Below are 15,145 nucleotides of genomic sequence, written 5' to 3'. Positions count from 1 at the left end.
AATTCTTTACTCTTTCCCTTTCAAACCAGGCAGTTCTTGTTCACCTTTTAAAATATGCAGATTAATTTAACAGTCAGCCCTTAATATATTCAAGTGAATTCCTTTCCCATCATCAAATTCCCCTTCTCTACTGAACTATTCCTGTCATTAAACAAACATGTTTTTGTCTCCCATTAAAAAACCCAACAAACCACACTCTCTTGATCCCACCACTTCCTCTGCCACAGTACCATTTTCTCTGCTCACCATCAGAGCAAAACTTCCATATGGTTTTTGTCCCACACTATTCCAGTATCAATTCTCGTTAAAGTTATGAATCCCATCCATAATGCTCATTCCAATGGTTATTTCTGTGTATTTATCTTACTTGACAGCATGAATTAGCAGAGCTGACCACTCCATCCTCTTTCACCTTATGTGATACTCCTCCTGGTTTTCCTCCTTAACTCACTGGACCCTCTCAAGGTTCTCAGGTTCCTTTGCTGGATTTTCTTCTTTTAACCCATTTCTAATATTTGACTACTCCTTGACTTGGTTTGGGGCCCTCTACTCTCCCCAGGTAATGCCATCAAATCCCATAGCTTTAAGTGGCACCTACATACTGATGTAGATTATGTGTGTGTGCCCCCTCCCACCCACTCCCTGGTCATGTACTGTCCTCTAAAGTCAGAGCGACAATTCCATTTACGAGTCTAATGGGCAGACATTTAAAGTTTAACATATTCAAAACAGAACTTAAACAGAACTTAAACAGATAACAGAACTTATCTCCTATATCAGTTTTCTCCCAGCCTTCTATTTCTCAATAAACAGCTCCAGGTGATGAAGCCAAAAAGTTAGGAGTCTTATGTAAGGCAATAGCCTAATACTGTCTTCCTCCTCTACCTTATCTGCTCTTAGTCTATTACTTCACTGACATTTTGAAAATAAAAATCAGGACATGTTACTCCAGCCGCCTAAAATCTGCAAATGGCTTCTTTGTTACATAATCTAAAGCAAGGGTTAATATACCATGGTGATGAGCCAAATTCTGCCCATGTCCTGTTCCTGATTACTCACGAGCTAAGAATAGGTTTTACATTTATAAAGTTGCTAAAAGAAAAAACAAAAAGAAGGAAGTATATGTGATAGACCATACGTGGCCTGCAAAGCATAAAATATTTACTGTCTGGCCCAGGCCTTTACAGAGAAAGTTTGCTGACTCCCTATCCAAAGCAGAAAACTCCCACTGCTGAGCAATGTCATGTCACATATCTTGAAGATATCTTATTTAATTGTTGTTTGATCATGTCTCTCACTTGAATGTTATCTCCATAAAAAAGGGACTCTGTCATATTTACTGCTATATTCCTGGCAACATGTCTCAATAAATGTCTTAAATCAACAAAAGATAACCACATTACTCATAATGACTATTTTGCAAATCAAGAAAACTGTTACCACAAGGAGAAACTTCCGTTTTTTCCAGGGTTAGAACTTCTACAATTTTTTTTTTTTTTTGCGGTACGCAGGCCTCTCACTGTTGTAACCTCTCCCGTTGCGGAGCACAGGCTCCGGACGCACAGGCTCAGCGGCCATGGCTCACGGGCCCAGCCACTCCGCGGCATGTGGGATCTTCCTGGATCAGGGCACGAACCTGTGTCCCCTGCATAGGCGGGCTCTCAACCACTGAGCCAGCAAGGAAGCCCCCTGTTTCTTTTTTTTTTTCTTTAGAACTTCTACAATTTTAACTGACTTTTAGATTAAGTCCCTCAACTCAGAAACAGTCAAGCTAGGGAGATTTACTCCTCCATTTCCAAGCAATAAAGAACCCACAGATCTACAATGAGAGATAAACCAAGAGAGATTCTGGCACTTAAAAATTGACAAGCAAGAAGAATGAGGAAGAAAAGAGTAAGGAGGTGGAATAAGGAAAGCGATTTAGGCAGCAATAAGTGGGGATAAAAGTGCAAAGCTAACAGTCCTCTAAGATTAGGAAGTTTGGCCTGAGCAGCTCGCCTTCCCAGTGCTCTCAGTCGGCAAGCAGATGAGTGGGGAGGGGGAATCCATGCTTTTTAAGTTTCCTGGGACCAACCTGCTTCTGTCAAATCAACATGGGTCGAGACATTCTTAGTAATAAACTGTACCACCAGTAGTAAGCTGTAATAAACATAAGCATTGTACCCTTGCCATACTGGCGTGGAGAGAAGTTATATTATATAGATTAACATATTTCCGAACTAAAAAAGACCTTGATGAGTGGAAAAAACTGTTACTTGTCTCCCAACATCAAGTTTTCCCCTCTTTCTCAGGTAACTGGTTTTTATTTAGAGACAACAATCTGTCCAGTTAAAGACTTACACTTCCCAGCTTCCCACTCCAACCATTATCATGGAGCTATAGTCTAGGGAGGGAAATTTATTTTTGTAATGCTAGAATGTGACATTTTCATCTTCATATCCCTGATGTTCAATGTACTGGTAAGCTCTGGAGAATGAATGAGTGGCTAAAAATACTGTTTCTTCATCAATCCCAGACTCACACTTTTCCACATTTTTCATCTCTGAAGCTGGAATGCATCTTACAAACTACAGCACATAACAGTTTAACTTGGCAGTGTTTAACCCCAGCAATACACATAGTGGTCCGTCTTCCAATCCAGGTGGCTTGGATTTGACGAATTAAGGAAAACTAATTCTTCTACCATATAATACTTCTTCCCATATTTGACAGCAAATGTATTACCCCAAGGGGTCTCTAAGCAGGACAACCCTAGTGCCATAGACAAAAAACATAGGAATGTAGAGCAAGCAGCTATTCTGGAGAGCAATTTGGAAGTACACTTAAATTAAGTAGACATACACCCTGTGAGCCAGAAATTCCACTCCTTAGTATATAGGTCAAAGAAATGTTCACACCAGGTCCAGAAGAGGAATGTCTAAAGAAGGCCACGCTGCATGTGGTGGCAAGGAGCTAGAGGCACCCTGGGTGCCCACCATTGTGGGAATGGATGGACGGATGGGTAGACAGACACACACCTGAACTGTGTAGCTGCTGGAAGCAAAGGACTAGACTTGCACGTGGTAACATGAAGGATCTTAAAAACCGCACTGAGTTGAAAGGAAAAACTATAAAAGAAATAAAATCTAAAACAAAACATGTAATTCAGATTTATGTAAAGGAAAAAAATAAGAAAAATACTCGTGTTCAAGATAAATGTTTATAATAACCATAAATGGAGTATAACCTTTAAAAATTATGAATCACTATGTTGTACACTTGAAACTTATATAATACTGTAAATTGACCGTACCTCAATAATTTTTTTTTTAAAGAATAAATGTTAAAAGGAAAAAATAAACATAGAGAAAGGGAGGAAGAGAAATGAATTATGGGAATAAAGAGAATAAATGTACAAAATAAGAAGTGATCTTGCAAGGATCAATGATGACTGTGTGTCATAAACTCAGGAATATGACTAACTTAATCTTCTACATTTTCAGCCCAACCAGAAAACCACAAAAATAAAAAACTATACTAAGCACCATGGGATACAATAATAATAATATACAGTGGTGAATAAATATAACTACTACTATTATTTATTATACACCAGGCATGTAAGAGCTTATGTGCCTTGATTAATTTAATCCTCCAACAACTCCATGAAGTAAAAACTATGATTATTCTTATTTTACAGGAAATCAAGGAATAAAAAACTTAAGGAATTTGCTCACGGTAACTATAAGGGCTGGGATTCAAACTCAAACTGTGTGTGTCTGGAACTGCAGATCTAATCTGTTATACCGGAAAGACTCTCATGAATAAACCACCATGCCAATAATGTAAACGTTGCACTTTAAAAAGAGAGGGCTTCCCTGGTGGCGCAGTGGTTGGGAGTCCGCCTGCTGATGCAGGGGACACAGGTTCGTGCCCCGGTCTGGGAGGATCCCACATGCAGCGGAGCGGCTGGGCCTGTGAGCCATGGCTGCTGAGCATGCGCGCCTGGAGCTTGTGCTCCGCAACGGTGTACCGCAAAAAAATAAAAAAAATAAAAAAATAAAAAGGAGAGAAGCCATTTATAACCAAGCACAATGCAAGCTGAAAACAAATAATTTAAAAAGTGGCCAAAAAATATAATTTGGATGTGGTATACAGTTGGCACTTAATAGAATATTTGTTGACTGAGTGGGTAGATTAACAAGTGGGAGATTACCTCACGCTTCTTCAATGAGTTCCATTGAAGGAGATCTTAAGGACAGAGATACATGAGCCAGTAGCACTGTGGCAGTCCATTTGAAGAGTAAAAACAATATGATTAAGGGAAAAGAATGGGAAACCACAGGATACACTGATAAAATACCAAGTGACCTAGTCTAGGTAGGTGACTGCATAGAGAACCTAAAAGGAAGTCCTAGGAGGTTTACTTGGATGGAGCATAGGCATTAGACTTCTTAGTGTTAATCCCACCTGGCTCCATCACTTCCATCTGAATGGCCTTGGTAAGCTATTAACCAGTTATGGTTCTGTTTTTTTCAATAGCAAAATGAGGTTAAGTCACTCATTTAAGAAACAGCTGAGCACTTACTAGGTGCAAGGGACAGTTCTAAGTGCTGGAGATACAACAGGGACTACAAAGAAGTCCCTGTCCTCAGGATCCTTACACTTTATTAAAGAGACAAATACCCAACAAACAAGGCAGGTAGTCCTATGAGCATAGATGTAAGGCACAGAAAATAAGCAGAGTGAAAAAAGTGAGATTATTTTAGTTAATAACAGCAACAATGACTAATACTTATTGTGTGCTTACTAAATATCAGTCTAACTTATTCTATTGATTCATTTAATATGATAGGTCAGAAAAGATCCCCCTAAAAGCTTCTACACCTCAAAGAGCTGTATGGCTTAGATGAGATAATACATGAAAAAGCTCACAGAACAGGGTCTGGCACAGAATAAGCACTCAATAAATGTTAGCTATTAATATATATTTTTAAATGTACCTAAATGATTTCTTTACATCATCAAGACCTTGGGATTTAGGACATTTCATTTTCCTAGAGAGGCGTGGTCAAGAAATTTTTCTAGCAGCATGATACTTATACATAGGCAAGAACTAACCAAGACTGACTTAACGAGAAAAGGTAGATATAACTGAAACAAAATGGGGAGGGGAGGAGATAGGAAGAGGTGGGATCAAGAGAAAAGATGGAGGGTTTACTACTGGAAAGAAAAGACTTTCTCAGAAGACAGAAGTAGTAAGAGTTACAATGTTTATCCTGTCTTTCTGAAACCACTATATATTTTTTATAACTAGCGACAACTTTACCAGGCCTTACATAAAACATTCTGTAACTGTAAATAAACACACAAGGCAGAAAAACAAAGACTAGGGCGTTACTTGGCAGATACCACTTGTTAAAGAACAGGGTAAGTGAATTTGTTACACTTGGTACTATGACACAGTAACTATCAAAGAGCAAGATACAAAGAAACCAAATCTCCATGCTAGAGGACTAAACAGATTCAGTAATCTAATAATGATCTTGATTCTCCCTATCCAACTAGTCACATCACGGCTAATTCTCAATGAGGCAGAAAAAACTTGGCCAGAAAAAAAACACTGCAGAAAATATACCTCACACATAATACATTTAAAAAACTGAGCCTAGGGGCTTCCCTGGTGGCGCAGTGGTTGAGAGTCCGCCTGCTGATGCAGGGGACACGGGTTCGTGCCCCGGTCCGGGAAGATCCCATATGCTGCGGAGCAGCTGCGCCCGTGAGCCATGGCCGCTGAGCCTGCGCGTCCGGAGCCTGCGCTCCACAACGGGAGAGGCCACAACAGTTAGAGGCCCGCATATCACAAATAAAAAAAAAAACAAAAAAACAAAACCTGAGCCTACAGAAGCAATTCATCCCTGCCCACCTTTAAGTCACCCCTTCTTTCAAAACTTTTTATTTGGTACACAGAACTATTATTCACTTCCCTTCTCCTTTTATTTTACTTATTTATTTAATAAATTTATTTATTTATTTTATTTTTGCTTTGGGTCTTCACTGCTGTGGGCGGTTTTTCTCTAGTTGTGGTGAGTGGGGGCTACTCTTCGTTGCAGTGCGCGGGCTTCTCGTTGCGGTGGCTTCTCTTGTTGTGGAGTGCGGGCTCTAGGCACGCGGGCTTCAGTAGTTGTGGCACGTGGGCTTCAGTAGTTGTGGCACGTGGGCTTCAGTAGTTGTGGCTCACAGGCTCTAGAGCACAGGCTCAGTAGTTGTGGTGCATGGGCTTAGCTGCTCCATGGCATGTGGGATCCTCCTGGACCAGGTCTTGAACCCGTGTCCCCTGCATTGGCAGGCAGATTCTTAACCACTGTGCCACCAGGGAAGCCCCTCTTCTATTTTTTTAATTATTATTATTATTATTATTTATTTTTTTTTGCGGTACGCGGGGCTCTCACTGTTGTGGCCTCTCCCGTTGCGGAGCACAGGCTCTGGACGCGCAGGCTCAGCGGCCATGGCTCACGGGCCTAGCTGCTCCGCGGCATGTGGGATCTTCCCGGACCGGGGCACGAACCCGTGTCCCCTGCATCGGCAGGCGGACTCGCAACCACTGCGCCACCAGGGAAGCCCCCCTCTTCTATTTTTAAAAACAGCTTTTTTAAACTATGCAAGAAAATATAATTATTTTCTTGATATTTTAAATTTATCATTTCAAGTTCAGATTATATATACATAAACTTAATTCTTATATATCTGCAGTTTCAAGACAATAAAGCCACAGGTAGCAAATTTACATGATCTTACCTTTGTAAGATAATCAACCTTCAAATTGTCGATCATCATATTTTTCTGTGATAGCTCTATTTTCAGTAACTGAATATTATGAAGCAGTTCTTTCCGTTCAATTAGCTGCTTGGTGATTTTGATTTTACCGTTTCTCTCTTCTGATGAGGAAATATCATCTGTAGGAACTGTTGTTTCTAAACTAATATCTTCAGATTCCAGAGAGCTAGAGACGTTCAGTGTTTTTGATGGCTTGGCAACTTTTCGAGACATTTTTAATTATTATGGGTCACTTTTCTTCTCCAATTCTATTTCAATTTTCTGTAGGTTAAAAAATATTCATTTAAATGTACTCATTCTCTATGGAAAGCATAAAGTATATCAAAGAGATACTAAGGGCTCCCTAAGTAAATATTAGGCAAACTGGAGGACCCCAAATCTAGGGCAGATTGGTTAAGTTACTGCTCAAATCAAACATATTAAATCAAACTCATTAAGTCTTATTCCAAACCCATACTTTTTTTTAAAATTATTTTTTATTGGAATATAGTTGCTTTACAGTGTTTTTTTTTTTGTTTTTTGAACCCATACTTTAGATGAATAGAAAACCCAGTTCCTGGGGGCAGGACTCTTACTTGGAGTAAACAAAGAAATGTATGAGATAAACAATAAAGCCCTAAATCGCTAGTACCCAGGAATACTACTAATAAAAGCAGCACATGTTGAAGATAGAGAAGTTTCTTCTGAGTTGGTCAGGGGAAGGTTATACAGAGGTAGGACTTAGAATCTTGAAGGATTTGGAGAGGAGTAATAAAAAGGGAAAATCATTCGGGTATTAGGGTTGGTATAGAAGTGATGAAAGTGTAAAACAACAGAGGGACATAGTAGTAGTCAGCCTGGGCCAAGCCCATGTGAATCTGAGTAGTGACTCCAAACACAAACACACAGAAGGGTTGTCCCTTATACATAATCAAGGCTGTGGAGGACCATGAATGTTTCAGTATGTTCGAAGTTTATTCTACAGGCAATGAGGCATCAGTTAAGTTTTTTTAAAAAGGTAAATAGTGAGATAAAACTTTTTTATGGACTTGCAGATAGCAAAATGAAAACAAGAGAGTAAAAGACAAATTCCTCGAACTCCTTACCCTTTCACAAAAATTTCAGCAACTCCCTCGTTTTAATACTACACGATATAATAAATTACTTACGGTATTGTAGATACCAGTTTTTCTAAACTGAACGATTAGAAAAAGGGTGTGTGGAAGGGAAACCTAAGAACTCTGACTGCATCGGCTTCCCTCGTTTTTAAAGGGAAAGGGATAAGGAAAGGCGAAATCAAAGACAGGCCACATCACCTGGGATACAAAGGGTCCGGGACTGGCACTGCCCACACGTGCGGCGTGAAGAATAAAACCCGAATTTGGCAGCATCAGAAGATTCCTTGTCCCAGGCAAAAAAGGAAGGGGCGAGCCGTGAGCTACCTGGAAAGCTTCAATTACTCCACGTCGAAAGCTGGAGAAGCCGCCACCGCCGTCACTTTAGAGCAGCTGAAGGTGTCTCCAGACAGCAGCTCGGGGTGCAGCCTCTTAACAAGAAACCACGGGTCGGGGACCGTTAGCACCCGTAACCAAAACAACCATTTCCGCACAGGGAGGAAGCTGTAGCAGGCAGATGCCCACGCTACCGGAACTCAGCCCTCCCGAGTCCACCCGGGCGCGGGAAGCAACGCATGCTGGGAGATGGAGTCCGGAGGCGGCCCCGCACAATTCACGGGCGGAAATGGCTCCGGGCTCCTCCCATCTGCCGGCTTTCGCCCAATCCTCGCAGCCCTCAGAGAGCCAACCAACAGCTGTCTCGAGGTTTCCCCGCGAGAAGGGTTTACTAATATCTTGGAGGGGGAAGGAGCAAACCTCTGGGTAAAGTGTAGTTGTGCGACGGGGCTCCAAGCTTGACATTTTCCGCCGGAAGAGCACTGTCGAGGTCGGGATTCCAAGCCGCGAGGCAAGATGCTCAAGTCCAGGACTTTCTTAAAAAAGACGCGGGCGGGCGGCGTGATGAAGATCGTGCGCGAGCACTACCTGCGGGACGACATAGGCTGCGGTGCGTCTGGATGCGCGGCGTGCGGCGGTGCGCACGAGGGGCCGGTCCTCGAGCCGCAGCCCCTGGATCGGGTCAGCAGCCTCTGCCCGCAGCCGCACTACTTGCTGCCTGACACCAACGTGCTGCTCCACCAGGTGCGCCGGTAGGCGGGCGAACCGCGGGCACAGCGGCGACACCAGGAGAAAGGGAGATAGGGAGACTGATGCCCAAGGAGGAGCGTCTTGGGCAACATCACATACTTAGGGAGAGGCAAACCTCATCAGGACCTATGCCTCCTGCCCCCCAGGCCGAGGTTCTTTTCCATGTACTGTTTTGGTTTTTTTTTTTTTTTTGAGTTCTTGGAGTTATAGGAATTTTAAATACGTCAATTTTCTAACTCCTGATGTCTCTTCTGCCTTAGATTTTAATGTCTGGAGGTCGGGGACCTGGGCTTCTGTGGCCTCCAGCCTGCGACCCCCAGGCAGCTTGTAAGTGCCTACGAACAAAAGCTATGTGGGCCAACGTATTACTTTATTAATGAAGTTAATTCTACAAAGTTTTGTAATTAGCCTATTTACATGTGTACGTCTTTAATGGACCTGAAGCGTTTTCAATTGCAAAATAGCTCCTTATTTAATGCACGGTTAGTGTTTTTTTTTAACCGGCAGAGTTTCACGTTCAACAGGAGCAATTTATGAATGAACACAGGAAAAATTAACTCTTCATTTATTTATTTATTTGTTTATTTATTTAAAAGATTGATGTCCTTGAGGACCCTGCCATCAGGAATGTCATTGTGCTACAAACAGTTCTCCAAGAAGTGAGAAATCGGAGTGCTCCGGTATATAAACGAATCCGAGATGTGACTAATAACCAGGAGAAGCATTTCTATACATTTACTAACGAGCACCATAGGTAGGGGGGAAATTATGTCAATTATCAGGAAACTATAGAATTAGCTAAACTGGGGGGAGAGTTCCTGGCAGTAATCTGTGGCATCGTCAGAAGATACACCATAGGTTTCATACTTCTGGGAGTAATATTTGGTTCTTACAGAGTTTACAGACCTTGCTAAGGTAACATAGGCATTGATTGGGTCAAACCCAGAACCAAAGTCTCCTGGCTCCTCGGCTATGGTAGGTACTTTAATTTCCAAAATGTTTTCATTTTGAATTGGTTTTAGCATGAGTTGAGCAATAGGATTTTGGAAGATGAGATTTGCCTAGGTTCCTGGTATACCATATTATGCGAATAACCAACATAGGTTAATAAAATATAGGAGTTTGTGAAGGAAAGCTTTAAAAATATAAAGCAGGTATATTCTTAGTGGGCTCTTAACAGTTAAACTAATACCTTATAACTGATCATACTGACAATAAGGTTAAGAAATAGAATTCTTTATGTTTCAGATTCAAGACCTTTGTTTGAACTTAGTGTGTGATCTTAGAAAATATGATATTGCCTGTTTATTATGTTACAGAAATAATTTATGATGAGTCCTAGCTTACTTTTTTTTTCTTATAAATTTACTTTATTTATTTTTGGCTGCATTAGGTCTTCATTGCTGTGCGTGGGCTTTCTCTAGTTGCGGTGAGCGGGGGCTACTCTTCATTGTGGTACACGGGCTTCTCATTGCGGTGGCTTCTCTTGTTGAGGAGCACAGGCTCTAGGCACAAGGGCTTCAGTAGTTGTGGCACGCGGGCTCCAGAGCGCAGGCTCAGTAGTTGTGGCAAACAGGCTTAGTTGCTCTGCGGCATGTGGTATCTTCCTGGACCAGGGCTTGAACCCGTGTCCCCTGCCTTGGCAAGCGGATTCTTAACCACTGCGCCACCAGGGATGTCCCTAGTTTACTTTTATTAGATCAGAGTTTCCTCAGTATTGGCACTATTGACATATTGGACTGGATAATTCTTTGTTATGGGAAGGCTGTCTTAGGAATTGTAGGATGTTTAACCGCATACCTGGCCTATATGCACTAGATGCCAGTAACAGACCTCTCCTTCCCTACCAATCCACCGAGCTGTAACAACCCAGAATGTCTCCAGACATTGTGAAATGTCCCCTGGGGGGGGAAAATCACTCCCTGATTGAGAACTGCTAGATTAGACAGTAGATGAAATAATGAAATCCCACTGGAATATGCAAATTAAAAATATTTAATTTCTCAAATTTCTCTTCTTTATTCTTTTTTTTTATTTTCTTTTTTTTTGTGGTACGCGGGCCTCTCACTGTTGTGGCCTCTCCCGTTGCGGAGCACAGGCTCCGGACCCGCAGGCTCCGCGACCATGGCTCACGGGCCCAGCCGCGCGGCATGTGGGATCTTCCCAGACCGAGGCTCGAACCCGTGTCCCCTGCATCGGCAGGCAGACTCTCAACCTCTACGCCACCAGGGAAGCCCTCTCTTCTTTATTCTTATATCCCACACTTAAATACCGTTGTTATAAAGAACATCAGTAAAGCACCTGTAGACTTCTTATTTCTGTCTCCTCTTGAAATCCAGAAAAAGAAACTTCACTGTTTTTCAGCACTCAGAGACCTAGTTTCTGTGGAGCATGATCATTGGATTTTTAATCCAAGGTTAGCAGTTTTGTTAGCTTAAGAGCAGTGAATAGAGCTTAGCAATACTGGGGTTGACAGGAAGAATTAAGACACTCAAGCAAATCTCATGTCAGATTGTTGCTCAGTCATGCTAAAGCCAATTCAAAAATTTATGAGTGTCTTTGATAAGCTTAAAAGCATTATCAGGTGTATTTAATGGTGAATAATAAAATAATTCTGAAAACCATATAAATAAGTACAGAATTCTAAAATTGAGCCTATAATTTTTAAGAAGTAGGTAGAAGTTATTGTGCTGAATTTTGCTATTGTAGTTAAATTTGGCTTCGAAGAACAGATTTAAAGAAATAAGTATGCTGACTTTTGATAGCTCAGAGTGGATAGACTTAGAAGGAATATGCAATCATATCTGTATCTGGTCTTTCAATCTCTAGATGGCGTTTGTCATTTATTCAGGGTTTACCATGGATAATTTATGTGCGTTATATATTTAATAACTATACATTAATCATATGATCACAAATCATCTAATCATACAATCAGTAGCTTTTAGGAATTCCTGTTCATCTACAGTTTGAATGAAATCTCATTATCAGACCTGCAAAGTTTTAGTATAGTTTTTTTCCAACAAACTATTACTTTTTTAATGTCCCAACCTCAAGTAGAAATTCTGATCTTGAATTTTTCTTTTGGTGAAAAAAATTTATTTTAGTCTTTTTTATTGCTCCATTAATGTGATTTTCTTCTTTTCCAAGCAAGTTGTTGTCTTAAAAATGTGACTAGAGGGATCTTACTTGTTTCCACTCTGAGGTATAAATGTGAATACATTCAAGAGAAGATGTACCATTGACTTTTAAGTTTAGTAATTATTAGGCATTTGTGTCCTAAGACTTTTTACATGTGCTTGATTCTGTTGTTTTCCATTTGTTTCTTTTTTTTCCCTTTCTATTACATTTAGAGAAACTTATGTAGAACAATTACAGGGAGAAACTTCTAATGACAGGAATGATAGAGCCATTCGAGCAGCAGCAAAGTGGTACAATGAACATTTGAAGAAAATGTCGGCAGAGAATCAGCTGCGAGTTATCTTCATAACCAATGACAGGAAAAACAAAGAGAAAGCCATAGAAGAAGGGATACCAGCTTTCACTTGTAAGTCTCCATGGAGACCGGACTGTTAGTTCATGATTGCTAATGCATATAAAAACTATCATCAGGCCCATAATCGGATGTTCATTTGACCATTTGGTATTTTCATAGTCCTGTATAACTTAATGTGATATTTTTGGGTTTTTTTTGATTTCTCAGCATTTCTAAAGCTAAGTGAGTTGTGCCTCGAGTGGCTATTAATTTCCCTATCAAGACTTGGAATTGGCTTAGCAATGAAAGCTTATAGCTATACTTGACCCACTGCCTTTTGGGCGTGACCACCTCAACAGAGGGCTTACCCCCCTCAAAAATAAAATTGCCATATGTACTGTCACAAACAAAAGAAGGGGAAAAAAACATATCTAAGGGGGAAAAACACATTTGAATTTATCAAGAACAAAAAACTTATTTTTCAGGTGAAGAATATGTAAAAAGCCTAACTGCTAACCCTGAACTCATAGATCGTCTTGCTTGTTTGTCTGAAGAAGGGGTATGTTTGAGTTTGTTTTATTTTGTTTTTGAAAAGTGAAATTATTAATGAAGCCACTTCCAGATGTTAGGCTTATAGGTAACAAATTTAAAAAATGGAATATCGGTGGGTAAGCTGGAATTGGAATAGGAGTTGGGTTATAAACAACACGAGTGGCTCTAATAGACTTCTTATCAAAATGTCATCCCTAAAGACTTGATTTTCTCAAATAGTGCTATTTACTGATATATCCTCAGCAACTCGAGTAGGGCCTGGCACAAGGTGGCACTATCTGTTTGATTAATAAATGAAGGAATTCATGGCTGGCTTGTGATGAGTAGGTATTTGACAAACAAAGAAGTGGTGGGCACTGCAGAGAGAGCATACAGCTGTAGCATCAATTCCATAGGAGGAGGGAGGGAGTCATAAGAGGTAGAACAGGAAGGCAAGGGGCCAGATAGTGTGGACTTAACAATTTATTCTGTTAGTAATTTTTAAACTGTCTTATAAAGGTCTCCCTAAAAGGCTGCTATGAAGAGAAATTAGCAGATAGGATTCTGGGCTCCCTACCTTATGTTGTCAGGCTAAAAGGCATTAAAGCTGGATGAGAGTGTGTCTAGGAGGAACAGAGGAGAAGGACCAGAATTGTTACTTATTTGGGAGATGACTACAATTTCGATTTGTAAGATGATGCATTGTATCAAGGGCAAGATTAGAGGCAGAGGGATAAGAAAAGGGGTCACTGCCATAGTGGACTTGAGAGGGAACCATTAAACTTTGTGAGCTGATATTTCCTTGTATGTAAAGTGTGTTTAGCAATAATGACTTCATAGTGTTGTTATTAGGGTTGAATGAGGTGATAACAGTTGTGTTAATAAAATTCTTATATCAGTGCCTGGCAAACAGCTATGGTAAATGTAAATGGTAGATACTATTGATATAAAAATAGGTTTTATGTAATAGAACATTATACGTACATCCAGTCTTTCCAGCATTTTCTCCATCCCTGCTTGTCTTCAACCAGCTACTTTACAAAACTAAATGGAAGTGAGAAAATAAAAGCTGGGCTTGATTTTTAGAATACAGATTTAGGATTATCCTGTCTAATAAGTAGCCACTAGTTGCATGCGGCTGTTTAAATTTAATTCAGGTTAAAACTTCAGTTTCTCAGTTGTACTAGTCAACTTTCGAGCAACCAGGAGCTACTTGTGCCTAGTGACTACCATACTGGAGATCACAAAAAGAACACTCCCTTTATCACAAAGTTGTTTTGGATAGCACTGGTCTAGAAGAAGAAACAAGGAGTAATCCAACATTGGTGATTCACAGTATTTGATTATGCACTGTGGTAGCGTAAGTGTAGGATATGGTGAAATTATAGTTGGTTCTATTGTAACACGTGTGTGTTCCTCGAAGTCACTGTGCAGTGCAAAATTATATAATGAAACCCACAGAGCTTACGGAAAATGTGGTTAGGGATACACATAGAAACTTCATGAAGCGGAGAAAAGAGGGTTATCTAAATTTGAACAGAAAGTTGTTACACCACATGAAGTGCTGTGGCTCGTAAAACACAGTGATCTGAAGTAACTGATAGATGTTTGAGAGTGTGTGTGTGTGCGGGTGTGTGGATTCAGCTTGGTTCAGCTAGGTGCAGTTTTCTGCAATCACCTGGTAATTTTTTTTTAACATCTTTATTGAAGTATAATTGCTTTACAATGGTGTGTTAGTTTCTGCTTTATAACAAAGTGAATCAGCCATACATATACATATATACCCATATCTCCTCCCTCTTGCGTCTCCCTCCCAACCGCCCTATCCCACCCCTCTAGGTGGTCACAGAGCACCAAGCTGATCTCCCTGTGCTATGCGGCTGCTTCCCACTAGCTATCTGTTTTACATTTGGTAGTGTATATATGTCCATGCCACTCTCTAACTTCATCCCAGTTTACCCTTCCCCCTCCCTGTGTCCTCAAGTCCATTCTCTACATCTTTGTCTTTATTCCTGTCCTGCCCCTAGGTTCTTGATAACCATTTTTTCTTCTTTAGATTCCATATATATGTGTTAGCATACGGTATTTGTTTTTCTTTCTGACTTACTGCACTCTGTATGACAGACTCCAGATCCATCCACCT

At 40.6% G+C, this 15,145-nt stretch overlaps 2 protein-coding genes across 4 annotated transcripts in view; one reads left to right on the top strand and one right to left on the bottom strand.

Moving 5' to 3' along the window:
- PIBF1 (progesterone immunomodulatory binding factor 1) overlaps positions 1 to 7,077 on the bottom strand; it is a 195,598-nt gene extending 188,521 nt beyond the window's left edge. The window contains exon 1 of the mRNA XM_007447100.1: positions 6,778 to 7,077. Within this exon, the coding sequence (XP_007447162.1) occupies positions 6,778 to 7,029 (252 nt within the window). The 5' untranslated portion in view covers positions 7,030 to 7,077. The remainder of the gene's footprint in view (positions 1 to 6,777) is intronic.
- A 1,391-nt stretch (positions 7,078 to 8,468) lies between these two features.
- Positions 8,469 to 15,145, top strand: part of DIS3 (DIS3 exosome endoribonuclease and 3'-5' exoribonuclease) — a 28,124-nt gene continuing 21,447 nt past the window's right edge. The window contains exons 1-4 of one of the 3 annotated variants that reach the window (XM_007447091.1): positions 8,469 to 8,990; positions 9,593 to 9,750; positions 12,350 to 12,543; positions 12,957 to 13,030. In XM_007447091.1, coding sequence (XP_007447153.1) covers positions 8,763 to 8,990; positions 9,593 to 9,750; positions 12,350 to 12,543; positions 12,957 to 13,030 — 654 coding nt within the window. In that variant the 5' untranslated portion in view covers positions 8,469 to 8,762. Of the gene's footprint in view, positions 8,995 to 9,256; positions 9,324 to 9,592; positions 9,751 to 12,349; positions 12,544 to 12,956; positions 13,031 to 15,145 lie in introns of all 3 variants that reach the window. The other 2 variants (XM_007447092.1, XM_007447093.1) reach the window with 2 other exon arrangements.

Source organism: Lipotes vexillifer, unplaced genomic scaffold (genome assembly GCF_000442215.2).
Source record: "Lipotes vexillifer unplaced genomic scaffold, Lipotes_vexillifer_v1.1 scaffold1491, whole genome shotgun sequence".
Taxonomy (NCBI): domain Eukaryota; kingdom Metazoa; phylum Chordata; class Mammalia; order Artiodactyla; family Lipotidae; genus Lipotes; species Lipotes vexillifer.
The sequence above is the reverse complement of the archived record's forward strand: the minus strand, read 5'-3'. Positions and strand labels throughout refer to the sequence as shown.